The sequence below is a fragment of the Gobius niger genome (assembly GCF_951799975.1).
Source record: "Gobius niger genome assembly, chromosome: 3".
In the NCBI taxonomy this organism is placed as follows: Eukaryota; Metazoa; Chordata; class Actinopteri; order Gobiiformes; family Gobiidae; genus Gobius; species Gobius niger.
The window spans coordinates 34,025,842-34,040,961 of record NC_136854.1 but is presented as its reverse complement, the minus strand read 5'-3'; the positions used below and the strand labels follow the sequence as shown (position 1 = coordinate 34,040,961).

General features: G+C 40.8%; 1 protein-coding gene across 8 annotated transcripts in view; it reads left to right on the top strand.

Annotated features, from left to right (window-relative positions):
* sh3pxd2aa (SH3 and PX domains 2Aa) overlaps positions 1 to 15,120 on the top strand; it is a 179,335-nt gene that overhangs the window by 138,573 nt on the left and 25,642 nt on the right. For all 8 annotated transcript variants that reach the window (XM_079553291.1, XM_079553290.1, XM_079553294.1 and 5 more), the window contains one exon: positions 10,913 to 11,026. In XM_079553291.1, the coding sequence (XP_079409417.1) occupies positions 10,913 to 11,026 (114 nt within the window). The remainder of the gene's footprint in view (positions 1 to 10,912; positions 11,027 to 15,120) is intronic.

Here is a 15,120-nt window from a genome sequence, read left to right as displayed (position 1 = left end):
GCTATTGTAACGTATTGTTTGTTTGTCTTTTTGAATAATTTTGCTATTTTTGTAATCGTGTAGAGTAGTGATCAAAATCATAATTTCGATTAATTGCATTAACGTAGTCTCCATTTCTTGTGGCTACTACATGGTCACTACAGCAAAGCTTTACAGATAAAGTATGTTTCCAAACTTTTCATTGTATCCACACTTTGGGCTCGTAGTTATGTTAGATTTAACCAGTTTATGTTCCTTTAAGCCACAGATTGTGGACAGTTTCAAGGGTTCGTCATGTTATGTGGACTCCAACAATTTTTGAAGGCGTAAAGACATTTCTTATACGCATTTCTCAAGCACCATGTGTAGGACGAGGGGCTCCCCATGACCTGCTGAGGCTGATGTGCGGCTGATGTGTGACCCCGGCACATATCCGCTTTCACTTGTAACTTTTGGGCTCCGGTCACAAAAGCCCAGTGTTTACGAAGGCTTAAACCGGGTAATGCGAGCTTCAAACTACAACGCAATAACTCCATCTTTCCCTGACAGTAAAGACACGAGTCCTTGAAAGCGGAGACGACCTTTCGAGGAAGAAAACGCCGTAAACGGTCACCTCGATTTTTGAATTTGATAGACGGCTCACATGAAGCATGGTTTTGAAATGCTCGGTACAGGCTCTGTGTTAGTTTAGTGGTTTAGTTCCCTGGACACGGGGGTCGCACGAGAGGTCGGGGAGGTCAGAGGTGCGATTCCCTGATGTGGAACCAAAAACTCCAGCGACATGTTTAGTCTGAAAGGTTTTACTGTGGTCATTAGTTATTTGTGGATTCATACTTTTAGCTAAATTCGTGTTATCCTTCATATTAATTGCTTGTCACTCAAATATATATATGTCAGCACATTGTTAAGAAGATTTTAAAGTTTACAAGGTTCCGATCAGTGTTTAGCGACATACATCTGCTGCCATTGTTTTTAGCCTGTTTTCTGAACAGTTTCACTGAGCTACAACATCTGGTGCTGAATACTTTAATTTGGAGATACATTTTTTTATTTACCAAGTTGAAGATGTTCACAATAGTTGAAAAAGACTCAATAAAGCATATTGTAGGAGTCTCTGTCAATGTGTATTTGGAAGACCAAGCAAATTTAAAGGTACACTGCGTAGCATTTTGGACTATACTGCTCCTAATGACCAGCTCAACATAGAAAATGCTCTTACTGCTGTGTGTAATAAAATAATGGATTTGAATGAAAAAGTAACCTGTTTAAATCTCAAATCCTACTGCCTCTCGTCACGTCTCCATGGAAACGAGCTGGAGCCGTACCCACTCCCGGTAAAGTTTGCAGTCATATCTTAGGAGGGGTGAGCTTCATAAATGTTTGTTTGTACATTTATGAGATATTTTTCAATTATGAAAATATCTGTCATAAAATAAATGCTTGTATTTCAATTTTATTTATTGGGTAAAATTCTACGCGGTGTGGCTTTAAGTAATTTAACTTGGTAATGTCCTTTTACTGGTCAGGCCTGATGACGCAAAACACCCATGATGAATGTATTTTGTATTTTATTGTATTTGCTGGATGAAAACACATTATGACTTTAATCCTCAGCCTATTCCTGCAAGCTATACTGTAGACTTTATCAGCCACTGTAGGATTTATGTGTGGTTTTTTTGGGACAATGGAAGCTGAAACATACGCAGATTAACAACCAATCTCACAGTAATGTATACAAGGCCAGTGTAATCCATATTGCTATCTAGTTTTGCAGTTGTGCCTAAAGCAAATTATGATTCTCGAATTGACAGCACAGTTCCTCCATGTAGGTCAGCCCTTGTTCAATTCCTGCTGAAAGTGATGTTTCACTTCATGATGTAGATAATGCTCTGTCCCATTTCGCAGACAGCGATTGTTGTGTTGCTATTTTCAGAGTCATCTTTGAAGCCTTCTCGGGCCGGCTCTGCAGAAAGCTGTAACCAGTCGGTTCAGCGCGAGGCTGTGGTGCGTCTCGCTGCTGGAGATCTGGTCTTAATTAGCGCTCCCCTTGGCCCCCCTCTCTGACATCACCGTGACTAGGAGAAGACTGTGCTGAGTGACCCGGCCAAAAGGAAAGTGTAGACTGTAGACTGGTATAATATGAGGGCTTTGAAGCATACGCCAAACATATGAATCTTTTGTCTTTTCTATGGTCAATGCCAGGTTGAGAAGTTTTTGAATTTTGGATACAGAAAGAGTCGATTTTGCCGTGGAAATATATGTAGAAATCCAAATAACTACGCAAGTTAAAGTATGAGAAGTGTTTGGTGGAAAAAAGTGGTTTGAGTGTTTGAATAAAAAGTACTGACTGAGTGTGTTTACATGCGCTCAAGTATCCAGGTTATTAATGGGGATTTTAATAAGTTTCCTGGTTTTGTCTTTCTCTTGTCCTGGATAAGTCAATATCCAGGTTATTAGAAACCAGGATTTTCTACCTAGGATATTACCACAGTTTCCTGCATGCTGTACAGTGTAAACCGCAATATCCTGTTTTTCACCATTGCTTGAACTTGAAGCAGATATGGCAGGAGCAAAAACTTTCCTGCAGCCATTTTATCAGGTACATGTGCTTTTTAATCTTTGTATCTTCAACAAAACATTGAAGTAACCTTAAAGAACAACTACTTTTTTGCTCAGTAGTATCTCCAGTTTAAGCCAGCGCTGCTGATCAAACCACACTTTTTTTTTTTTTTCAATTCTCACATCTGTCGCTGAAGCTGGGAAAGAACTCTACTGTCATAAGTGCTTCCTTGGATAGTTCTTGTCCCTGTGCTTGAGAAATGTCAGAAAAAGTCATGCGTTAGCAACATTGCTAAAATATTTAGCGCCTTACCATATTTGTAATAAGCTCCGCCCCTCTCTGGAGCCTCTCCAGGATACTCTAGTTGCTCATGTAAACAGGGATTTGAGTGTCCTGGTTTCTCAGACACAAAAACATCATATACTGTCATAACCAGGATATTCCTAATAACCAGTTTACTCGAGCGCATGTAAACACGCTCATGCATTGTTATTCTATTGATAATCGTACAAAACATATGCCATAACGATGGGCTTTGTTTCCATAAAGTGACAAGATCCTGGTTTAATGTCTGCAGATGTCTGGCCCACTGCTCCTGACAGGCTGTAGAAAACAACCTTCCCGACACGGACAAAAAAAAGTCCTACACAAATGATTCAAAAGTCACAGTAAATGTAACCCACTTCTTATCCTGATAATAGGCCTCCTCCAGTGGCTGAGGCGAGCGCTGCGTTGCCCCTGACTTCCTGTTCCCCTCTGTGGGAGAAAGCCGGTAATTATTGGCTGCCAGGACACGGTGTTGCCTGAACCTCCAATTAGAGCTCCGTGCTGTAGGAAATGCCAGCGACAGCATTGTTACGGTCCTACATATTCATATTTGTGCCGCGCGTGTGCTTGCGCGAGACAGCAGGTGTAGTAGCTGGATAACCTTTCGGAGTATAGCCGAAGTGATTAGCTGCTGAGCGCCCCATAAATCCCCCTAAACAAGCGCGGTCGGGTCTGTTCTGTCAGACAAACTAGGAAGACGGTGAGAATCAATTTTTGCAAAATGCCCGAATGTTCGCAGAGCTCCCTTTTTTCTTCTTTTTTTTTTTTTGGTGCAAGCTGGGGGAAGCTGTACAGTGTCTTGATAGCTACCTACAGTGCAAGCTGAAGAAAATAAGAAAGTTTTGTTTAGCCATTCCCTGTTCCATTACCAAAACTTTAAGGACCATAATTGAGCCAAATTTACATTTTGCACTTTTGCTTATTTTTCTAATTAAAATCATTCCTCAAATGCTTTGTTTTATCCATGAATGCTTGAGTAAACTTGCATATTCAGCCCATTTTCTGCTTTCAGTCCACCCCTTTCAGAGGTGCTTCTTCTTACTAATGCAAAGATGATAAAGAGCCCCCAAAAAGGATAAAAGAGTAAATTTATTATGATTACTCAAACCTGTTTAAACAGCAGCCCACTTTCTTCTTTACGATATACACTTTTGCCCAGGCCCTGGTACCTGGCTCTTGTATGATTGTAAAAACGACATCTACAGCTGCTGGACCCACCACACGTGCCTCTTTTTCCATGCCAGCTCATGTACTTGTAGATGTTGAGTTATTTGGAAAGGGTCCTTGGAAACCGTCAGTATTTGTGTAGATCAAAGCAGGTCTTTGATCAATGTTAAAACCATTCAGTTCGAGCTCTGTTGCTTTCATAAAAGTGACATCTAAAAAGCAGACTTGTGCTTTAGGATACGTGCTGTATTACATTTCCCTCACGACAATCCTGTCATTGTCAAGTTAAGGCCCTTTGAGGCCATTTACCAGAGTAACCAGACCAGACCAGCCGAAGAACAACAGTCTTTGTAAAGGGCTGGCAGTGTTGGGGAGAATACTCTGTAACTCATTCCATTACTTTGTCCTGTCAGAGTGTCTTTTTCTGAATACTGAATACTTTCATGTTGAGTTGCATCATATTTGTGTATAAATACGGCATATAATTACGAAAATGTTGGCTATGCTTGTTGGAGCGCCTGTTTTAAACATATTTACTACTAATTAGGAAGGAAACAGTTGCGTTTTGAATCTTTAATTCATTTTAGGAGGAAAAAACATGTCATCATTAAAAGAAACTAAGCGCTTAATGATAGAGTACTTTGATCTATCTCAGATTCAAAGATTTTATTGTCAATTCATTGATGAGGTAGGGAAGGGAGTGAGTTCAGCTTCCCTATAGCCTGGTGTATAAAACTGTTCTTCAGTCGTCTGGACCTGGCCCGTGGATTTCTGTCTCCTCCCTGAAGGCATTACCTTGAAGAGGTATTGACTGTGTATATACCTTCTAAATACTTTAAAATTAAAGTGTTACTATACCAAAATACAGTTATTTAAAGGTGCATTATGGAACTTTTGTGTGGGAAAAAAAGAAAGAAAGAAAAAACTTTTATTAGAGTGTAATTGACCTTTCAGTGACCAAGTGGTTAGCATGGTGTCATCACAGTGGCTTCTATGATGCTCTAAGATCAATTGTTTTTAGAGATTCTGGTAGTGAAAACCTACCAGAATCTCTAAAAACAATTGAAAACGCTCAGGATCAAAACAATTGATCTTGAGCATTGTAGAAGCCCCTTAAATGCCATGCCAACCATCCATAGAGCCGTTGGATCACACAAAGATCAGTTACTCACAAATATCAAGTTTTTTTTTTTCGCATAGAAGATTACATAATGCTGCTTTACTTCACTTTATTTGTCTCCCTTGGGAGAAATTATGTTCAAACAGGGTCCTGCTACACATCAAGACACTACAAATACGACACACAAATACATATAACAAAAGACTCCAGAGAGCAGTACATTACCCGCGGGCACACGCACTCAGTCACCACTTCTGATCATTTAGCCGCATCACTGAAACAGGGATAAAAGAATATTTGTACCGGTTGTTTTCCATTACAGTCTAACACTGGGGGCGAGATACAAACACAAAGATCAGGAAATGTAGTGCCTTCTATACCAGTGCTCAATAGTTATTTGGCACATTGTTTTCGGCGCAGTGCAGTACAGCCCTCGCCGATTGCAGTTTATCTGCTCTGGGGACCGTTGACTTGTTCTCCTGCAGTACATCTTTTCCGAACTGTTAAGAAAGCTATTACATTGACAATTGCAACATCACAATAAGACGTGTGTGGACTCATACGGATTAAGGTTTAGATTTTACAGTTGGCCATCTTGCCACACCTTTTATTGAACTGCTCTCCTCTGCTTTGTATCCGCGCATCCCTCTCCACATATGTCGAGCCAAGTTAAGAGTTTGCTTTAATTGACTGTGAGTAATTTTGCTCCATCTGGCTGCCAATCTCTGGGCCGGCTCTCCTCCTACGGGACAGATTTTCAGAGAGGAGAGTAATCTGTCTAAAAAGGCTCCAACCCACTCCCTCACTGCTCGGGCTAACCACTCTGCCAAATGACTAGTACCACCGGAGTGACAGTTTGTTTCTGCTAAGCATCTGTTTTTGGCAATTTGTTTTTCACACCTATTGCCTTTGTTCAGACTCCATTGGGATCCATTGTATAGTAAAGAGTGTGTGCGTATTTGGGCAGGACTTCTGGTGCTCATTTATCCAATTTTACTGCAGCCACTTTCTCCAGAGCGGGTTTATAGGAGAGTGGGGTCCTATCAAGAGTCTGCCGTTCAGTGCCACGAGCTCTCGGGGATGGAGCCAAGAGCTGTTTGAAATACTAAGTTCACACGTAGAAGTGGCTACAGACTGTGTGGTGTGGAAAATCCAAAAAGACATAGCATTCAGAAGACCATAACGGCTTTTTTTGCTGCGCCTGTATGTTTGTTTTTAAAATACTATACAGTGAATTCACATAAGCTACGTATACATTGAAGTAGCCTGGTTGACTGACTGAAATGACCACTTTTACACTGTGATATCTGAATGAATCAAATACCTTTCAGAGTGCAAAAAACAGTCAGCGCTCTGAATGTTTTGGCTTGCATATCAGCATGGCGCACGACAGAGGTTACTTATCTCTCTTCGTGTGGCAGCATAGCCAAACTTGAATGGTCAGATTAGCGCAATGTCTGGAGTTCATGTCTCCGGGTCCCGCACTGATGGTGAATTGAATTGATTGAATTATTTTTCATCTGCCCATTGTTTTTTTTTCTCTAACAATTTCTGTTCTGTATCACATTTGGCAAAAATAATGTAGGTGTTTTTCATTTGCCTTGAACATTTGGACAAATTCCTCTGAATGCTCCCCTTGCGTTGCTATTAAGGACATTGTCTCAGTGAAATAGATCATGTAGACCCAAAAATGGTTTGAAAAGTAACGTGATGTGGATCGGGTAGACCTGTGACGGTTGAAATTATGGCTGTACTGGTAAATGAAGTTGCAGAGGATGTGGTTGGATGAAGGCAGATGATAAGGTGATGGTTAAAGTGGACCGTATTTTCCGGACTGTACGTCGCTCTGGAGTATGAGACGCACCATGCCTCAGGAAAAAAAAAAAACAGTCTGAATAGGTGTACGGTATGCTAGCATAGCACATTGATGGTTAGCTACATGAAGCATTAACAACAAACTAAATAGGGGTCTGGTGTTAACATCTCATAAACAGTCCAGATAACTACTGTATATCATAAATCCATTGAAATCTTCTCATCTCATCGCCTTGGCAACTACCTGGACACGGAGGCGTAACTGCACTGTTGACAAGCCTCTCCCGGCAGCATGTTGTTCAAGCTCTCATTTGCAAACTTGTTCCTCTAGTTGTGGCCATCTTGCTTTTAGTCCGTGATTCGCTTTTTTTGTTTTCTTCATTGCGGTAAGATTAACCTCCGCTTTTCTCTAGTCCCTCGAAAGTTTCTCGCTCACTCCAAACTTTCTTTCTGCTGCTCCATTAGCCTGCAATGCCCTCTAGCGACATGTGAAATTATATATTTGAATTAGAAAAAAGTTCTCATATTAGTCGCTCCGGAGTGTAAGACACACCCTCAGCCAAACTATGAAAAAAAGTGAGACTGATAGTCAGGAAAATACAGACTATAAGTACTATAAATATTTATGCTGTGCCGTGATTGAGAGAGAAAGCAAAAAGAGATGAAGAATGGTTATTAAAGAGTTTTATGTTTATTGAATTGTAGTTCCCCAGTTTGATTCCAAGCCATTCTGTGTGCAGTTTGCATGTTCTCCATGTGTCTCCGTGGGTCTCCTTTGGGCACCTCGGTTTCTCTTTATCAACAGCTAACATGCAGTAGGCTCAAACTCTCCAGTTAGGTACTCCAGTCCTGACCAAGGTTCTAGCTTAAGATCTTGAGATGGGTTCCTGGGGTCATCATAAGGGTATGAATACTCCTGACAAGTTGCTCTGTGGCACTGGTTGAAGGATGGATGAAATGCTGTGGACAAAATTCCCAACGAGGACAGCACCATCTTTACGTTTCCATGATAATAGTTAGCTTGTGATTTACCCTGTCAGTGAGTGAACCTCTTTTTGCCACTGTAGATCTTTAAAAGTCACGTTCATCCCTACTCCATATGATTTATCTCAGTATTTTTCAGTGTTTGCAGGTGGCTTCAGTAAAGGTCCATCTACATTTGTCTCTGTTGAACTCTGAACAGGTGGCTCCAATTCCTCCCCAGCTTTAGACTGTACTGCAATGAATCAGACTCTGGAAGACCTAATGTTTTTCATGTGGGCTAAGCACTTTTCGATGCACTGTTGCCGATTATACTTTAATACTATTTACTAAGACTACAACCATTTATAATCCAAGACACTTTTTTTTTCTTCAAAAAGAGCAATGGGCCATAGTTAACAATCTACTTTAAACTCTAATAGCTTTTTTTTTTTTTTTTTTTACAGTAGTTGAAAGCATTTTTTTTTTGTGTGGCTTATTTTCATTGATTTTGCTGCCTTTATTTCATTTAGTGCCAGGCAATGAAGGGCAAACAGTCCAAACTTAAGACCATCAAGTCTACATTAAAGGCACTATACCTGATTTTGTTTTCTTGTTGTGGAACGTAATTAGTTTTGTATATAGTAAACGCTGATATTTGTGGGGAAAAACACTGTGCACAACACAAAACATTTGTATCAATTTCATCAACTTTCAAGCTGCAGTATTTCTGTGAAAGCGACCCTGAAAAGAGCCTCTGCAAGTTGTGAAATGTGTCTGTAAACTATAAATGTGAAGAATTGGGATGCTACAAAAATCTTCAGAAAGTTATAGGTTTGAACCACAACTGACATTTTAATTTATCTGCTTCCTCTTTAATTGTTTGTTCTGAAAAACATCTGGTTGTGTATACTTTGATATGCAGACGTTTCCATGGCTCACAGTTTACCGAAGCCATGGGCTGAAATCAGTGAAATGTAAAGGACTGTGGCCTAATAAATAACAACGGCTTACACTTATTTGGCTTTATCAGCCTGTGTCACACGTTTCTCAAAGTGTTACATGAAGTCATTATTAATTCACTCCACACTCGATGGCTGTAAGTTACTATTGTAGCCACAGCAGATGCCTGGGGCAGACTGACCATTTACCACATGGCTATAATATGCCGTTTATATCATGATCTTTTATTATGTCGGTGCCCTCTGCTGGACACGTGTGGAATTCTTTTCTGCCTCTAGTGGCTGGAATGAGCACTCTGGTTATTTCTTTAAAAAAATCATAACTCCGCACAGGAATGGGCTAGAGACTTTCATGCTCTACAAGGGGCTGGATCAGGCCCGCCGGCCTTGTGTTTGACACGTGTGTTAGATGCATATTAATCTATTGTCCAAATTAGGGCTGCTGAGTTAACTAAAAGGTGAAATTGCTATTTTTCTGACAATAAGATGCAGTTTATGGCGGTCTTTTTAAAAAGCATTTGAAAAAGGAAATGTAAGCTTTTAAATTAATGCAGGAATTGTATGCATTTCAGAATCTGTTTATACAGGCCTAAACAATGTCAGCAGATTTTAAAGACCCCATGCAGGCAGAATATACCCTTGTTTGTCAAGATGTTGTCATTTTGATTAATTGAGCAGCCTTTGTCCACACACACACACACACACATAGGGAAACAAGCCAGCATCCTTTTCAGTGTGATGTTGAATGTGTGTCTACATGCAAACCGTCAGCGTCCCCTTTCTGGCTGTAACGAGAGTTTGTGGCTTTGAAAGAAGCTGCCGCAAGAAACGGGGATTCTAGTGTCAAGTGAATCCAGTCCTTGTTTTGTGTCGGACTACTTTGAGGAGGCAGTTTTTGTCAGGCGTTCTCTGCTGCAAGTGTTCAAAATACTCCCACACAAACAGGCAGATACAGCTTTGTGTCGTCTCTAAGTTCGGGGCGACCGAAACAAGCGGCTTTCTTCACTGATGCGGATGAAGCTTGCAAAGATTTGGATGCCCTTCCTGACTGAATCATTTTATTATTTACTCAAGCTTGGATCGATGAAAGAGGGTTGTGACTGTTGTTGTTGGAATGAGTGCTGTTAAAGTGGGCTAAGATCTAACCTCTTGAGATCGTGAGTGTGTTGTTAGAACAGCATCAAATAACACACTTGGTGTTCACATTAGAATCTTTAGATGTTTTTTTGTGTAAGTGTCCAAAAAAGTTTTATCAAAAGGTGATGCATTACTCTTGTCATTCTTATACACAATATAGTCAGCCATTGTCCGGAAACGTTGCCGTACAGACATAGTTTCCACACCACGTGCAGTTGGTGTAGGTTTGCTTGACTGATTGACTCACTCAGACTTCAGAAACCACACCGTCTGTGCCATGTGATGTGGCGCAGCGGGGGTAACCTCACTGTTAGTGAAAATATGGGGTTTTCCGAAGTTTATGACACTTTTTTGTCAATCCCTTCCATTTGTCTGTCACTTTCACTCAGCTGAACCTGCTAGGCGCCACACTGCAGCCCAGAGCTGTTAGCGAATTACATAACAGTTACCATTGACAACAGACATCGCATCCATTTCTCGCTCTCTGGTCATAGCATGCTTCCAAATGCATTCAACATATGTGAAATTTCGCCTCATTACGTTTGTCGAATTGGATTTATATAAGCACACGTTTTACTTGTGGGATTTTGGTGGACTCCCAAAGTGACAGCATTCGCAATTACCTCAAGTCCGCTCAAAATATACAGTTAAAGAAATGTTGGAAGTCGACCGCATATGTCTCGTCAGTCAGTTTTGCTTAGAGACCGGAGTTGGATGAAGTCAGTGAAGGCGTTGTGTTCAATTTGCACGATAATGACGTTACACCAGACGGGATAACGTGTGAGGGGGTTCCCATAACATAGATTGATGCTGGAGCTGTAGTGTAATCGTAGTGCAGCCCTCATTTAGTTTTCTGATGAATTCATTCCTCTGTCTGTCCTGTAGGCTGGTGGTTCGTGAGCACCTCGGAGGAGCAGGGCTGGGTCCCGGCCACTTACCTGGACTCTCAGAGCGGCACGAGAGACGACCTGGACCTGGGCACTTCCCGAACCGGAGAAGGTCAGTACAGCTGACACCAGCAAAATGTTAATTCCAGAGTGCAGTCTCATAGGCTCTATGCTCGATGTATAGATTTTTTTTTTAAGAGCGAGAGAGTGGGTGTGCATTTAATCTATCTATCAAGTATCTATCAAGTATCTATCAAGTATCTATCAAGTATCTATCAAGTATCTATCAAGTATCTTATCAAGTATCTATCAAGTATCTATCTATCTATCTATCTATCTATCTATCTATCTATCTATCTATCTATCTATCTATCTATCTATCTATCTATCTATCTATCTATCTATCTATCTATCTATCTATCTATCTATCTATCTATCTATCTATCTATCTATCTATCTATCTATCTATCTATCTATCTATCTATCTAAATGACTGGAAGTAAATTTAGGATACGACTACTTTTTGGGACCAATACCATGTCTTTTCTAGTTGCAATAGTCACTATCTCTATGTAGGTCCATGAAACGCAACCTCACACTGTATCATTATCATGACTTTATTTAGTGAGAATGACTGCAGGGCTTCCCCTACATCTCCAACATGTCCGTAAATAGTTTCCCCTTCACACACATGGATCCTCTCAGACCGCAGATGCAGCGGTGTAATAATGGTACCAAATGCAGCCAAGGAGTTCGCAATATTTTGGCACCAGGGAAAATTCCTGTGACTCCCCGAGGAGGCAGCAGCTCCTGCAGAAGCCTGTCGTGTCGTGACCCTTCCTCCCCGATGTTTAGTCTGAAAACGGACAGAGCATTTCAACGCGGACTCATGCGACCTCTGCACCTCCTCTTAACTCTCTAACGCACATAAATTTACCAGGACTGAAAGAGGAGTCAATAAAATGCACCATTTTATTTCTTACTTAGCTTGATTCATTGCTCAAACATACAGCGAAGTATTCTGCAGATTAAATGACATTCATATTGTGGGCATCATTCAGCGTGAAAGAGAGCGAACAGTTGGAAAAGACATTGATCAAGTTGTTATGACTGGGAGGTTATCTCACAATGCTGAAGTCGCCTCGGTGCCCAGCGTTTTTCGTTACAGCCTGCGGATTTCACCGCTGGGCCATCACGCGGCACAATCCTTAAAACGATAAAAACCTTGTATTTGTGTTGCTTTATTTTTCCTGTTGTATCAGTGCTCATATACTGGCAGACGCACATAAACAGCCCAAGCTCATTCGATGACAACTCCTGCACAGCTGCTCCTCGCTGGTGTCTGCTGCTCCCCTGTTTTTAAACAGGATCTTTTCTCACGCTCAAATCTATTACAGCTATGAATCCTGGAGGTAAAGCAACATTGGACTGATGAAAGAGCTCTAAAGTTGTCTGGGGACGAGTGTTTTAGTCATCTCTGAAATTCGCCAGTCTTTACATGGCGTGGATAAACATGCTGTGTTAATATGTTGCTTGGATTTGCCACTGTAGCACTTTTATATTTGCATTCGTGACTGCCAGACCCATTTATTTTGGCAGAAGAACAAATACTAAAGCCACTAATGTTGAAAATGTAGTGGTTAGAATAATTGTTATGTGTCAAAATGGTGCAGATTGCGTTCAAACAGTAATTAGTTTGATTATATCTATCTGTTATATGTATCTAATCACACTCCTCTTTCACACACGAGGCCAGCCAATAGGCCACATATGGTCACAGTTAGGAAGAATTAAATCCGGGCTGAGATACTTCTCTTCAAACAGATTTTATTGAATAGACTGATGGAGGGTGGTGCTATTTAAAGGAGGGAGAAGAGGTAAGAGTTCAGAAAGTTAAAGGTCAAGTACCGGGATGTCAAAGCACAGACACAGATCAGGCAGGAAGCAGAGCTAAAGGTTTCCATGGAGAGGTTGAAAGCGAATGCAAATAAATAATGGAGTGTGGCATGAATTAAATATTAAGCAGCCGTAATAATCAAGTCATTAAGTCATGGTGTCGTTCTGCAGCCAGGTCATCAAAGACATGGAGTCATTGTATTGTATCCTAATGACTAAGACTACCTGTTTTAACACAGCCCAGAATGTGTTCGGACAAGACTAAGAAGACGTGTGTGTGTAATTGTTGACTGACATTTGAACGTTTTTGCCTTGCCTGCCTTTTGAATGGAAAACAGCTACGAAACAAATCAACAGACAACTATGATTACTAATCAAAGCTTTCATCATCATGCCCATGTTTTTGTGGAACTATAATAAATCTGTCAGTGAGGCCCAACCTTTTGTCCCAAGAGCAATTTGCTCTTATCCTGATGTATCGCATGTTGATTTTTTCAGAAAGAAAGCAGCTCTATCAGTTTACTGCACACTACATTAGAGATAATTAATGTCATACCTTTTTATGCGATATATATTTACATTCAAAATCAGCATTAAGTCAAAGTCCCCATAAATAATTAAATGTAATTCATTTTCACCACCTATTAAAAAAAAAGAAAAACTAGAATCTCCTGCTGAATGCAATGGTGTGTCCCCATTAGGGGTGGGAACCTCTGAGTACTTCACGATTCGATACGATTCACAATACATGGCTCCCGATAACGATAACTTCACGATATGCCGATATACTGCGCTAATCAATATATTGCACAATACAACATAAAAATGTCAGGAAATCAATTCATTGTTTTGTATGGCCCAATATCACAATAGGAGTTGCCTCACCAAACATTAAAACAATGAACAAGACAATGTAAAGTTCAGGCAGATGAAGTATCCAAGCAAACATATTGTCCAAATAAACGTCGTCAGCAGGTGGCCCTCCTTAGACTCTCCAGCACGGCAAGGAAAAACTCAAAAACCCAGTGGGAGAACAAAAAAAACACGGAACGAGAGATCCACTCCCATGAACGGACAGGTTATAGATTGACCCAAGGCAGTCCCTCAGCACATGGGCCAAGACCACGGAAGAACGTCCAGTCCTTGTTGGAGCTTCAGGTCTTGTAGGCAGAGGTTCTTCCATGGATATGGCTGAAGACTGCGATACTAACGACCAACCATCAAATTAAGTACTTCCCACCGCAGTGTTACTCCTAAGGCAGCTTTGCTTTAGGCTGTGGGCAATATGATTATAAAGAAACATGCAATATTTTCTTAACATTTTGCACAACTTTCTAAACAACTACATATGATTAACTTTGGTTTTCATGTTCCCCTTTCATGAATTAGTGAATACTAATAATACCAGACTTACTGAAAATGGGCTGATTGACCCTCTGGTGTCAGTGGCACCACTTCATTTACATTTCAGTACTCAAGAGACTGGTCCAGTTTCCAAAATGAACATATTAACAAGTTAATCTTATTTTTATTTTTAACTATCATTAAAAGTCGTATATTTGTGTGACAGTATTTGGTCCAAATGCTTAACATTGTAGTGCCTCCCTCTACTGTTCTCCCTCTGACTGACTTCTTGACCATTATTGGCTCTAAATTGACAGGGAAAGCTGCGGAGCTCTGCAGCCTCATTAATAATACATGAAGTCTTCATTAATATGCATGACATAATCATATCGGAATAAAACGTATTGTGACGTAAAATATCGCGATATATCATAAAATTGATTTATAGTGACAGCCCTAGTAGCCCATACTCTTGAAACACAGGTCTAGACAATAATTTCATATGAGCCATAGCCTATGCCCCCCACAGCCCCTTCTCTTCTTCTTGCTCAATTGTCCCATTAGGCCTGGATGTCTCTCTGTTTGCACACTCCGTCACGTCTTTGATACGTCTCTTCCCGCTTCCTGTCGCCCATTCCTTCTCATTACCTTCGGCCCACTCCATGTAACCTAATTCATGTGACAGCTCTGCTCACTGGAGACGAACCCACAGCCCAAATTACCTCCAAATAACATTTCCCTTTGTGGCTTCCCTTCGCTGATATTTCAATTATCAGGTCAACCGAGGTACAGTGGCCAATCACGAACGAGCGGCAAGACGAGACAAGAAGCAGCAGCACTGTTCACGATGGAGAGATATGGAAGCGAGGAAAGGAGATGAGGCAGGAGGTTGGATTGGATTAGTGTAGCAGACAGAGCCGAGTGATTTAGCAAAAAATATTTAATTGCAGTTTTTTTGACAAGTAT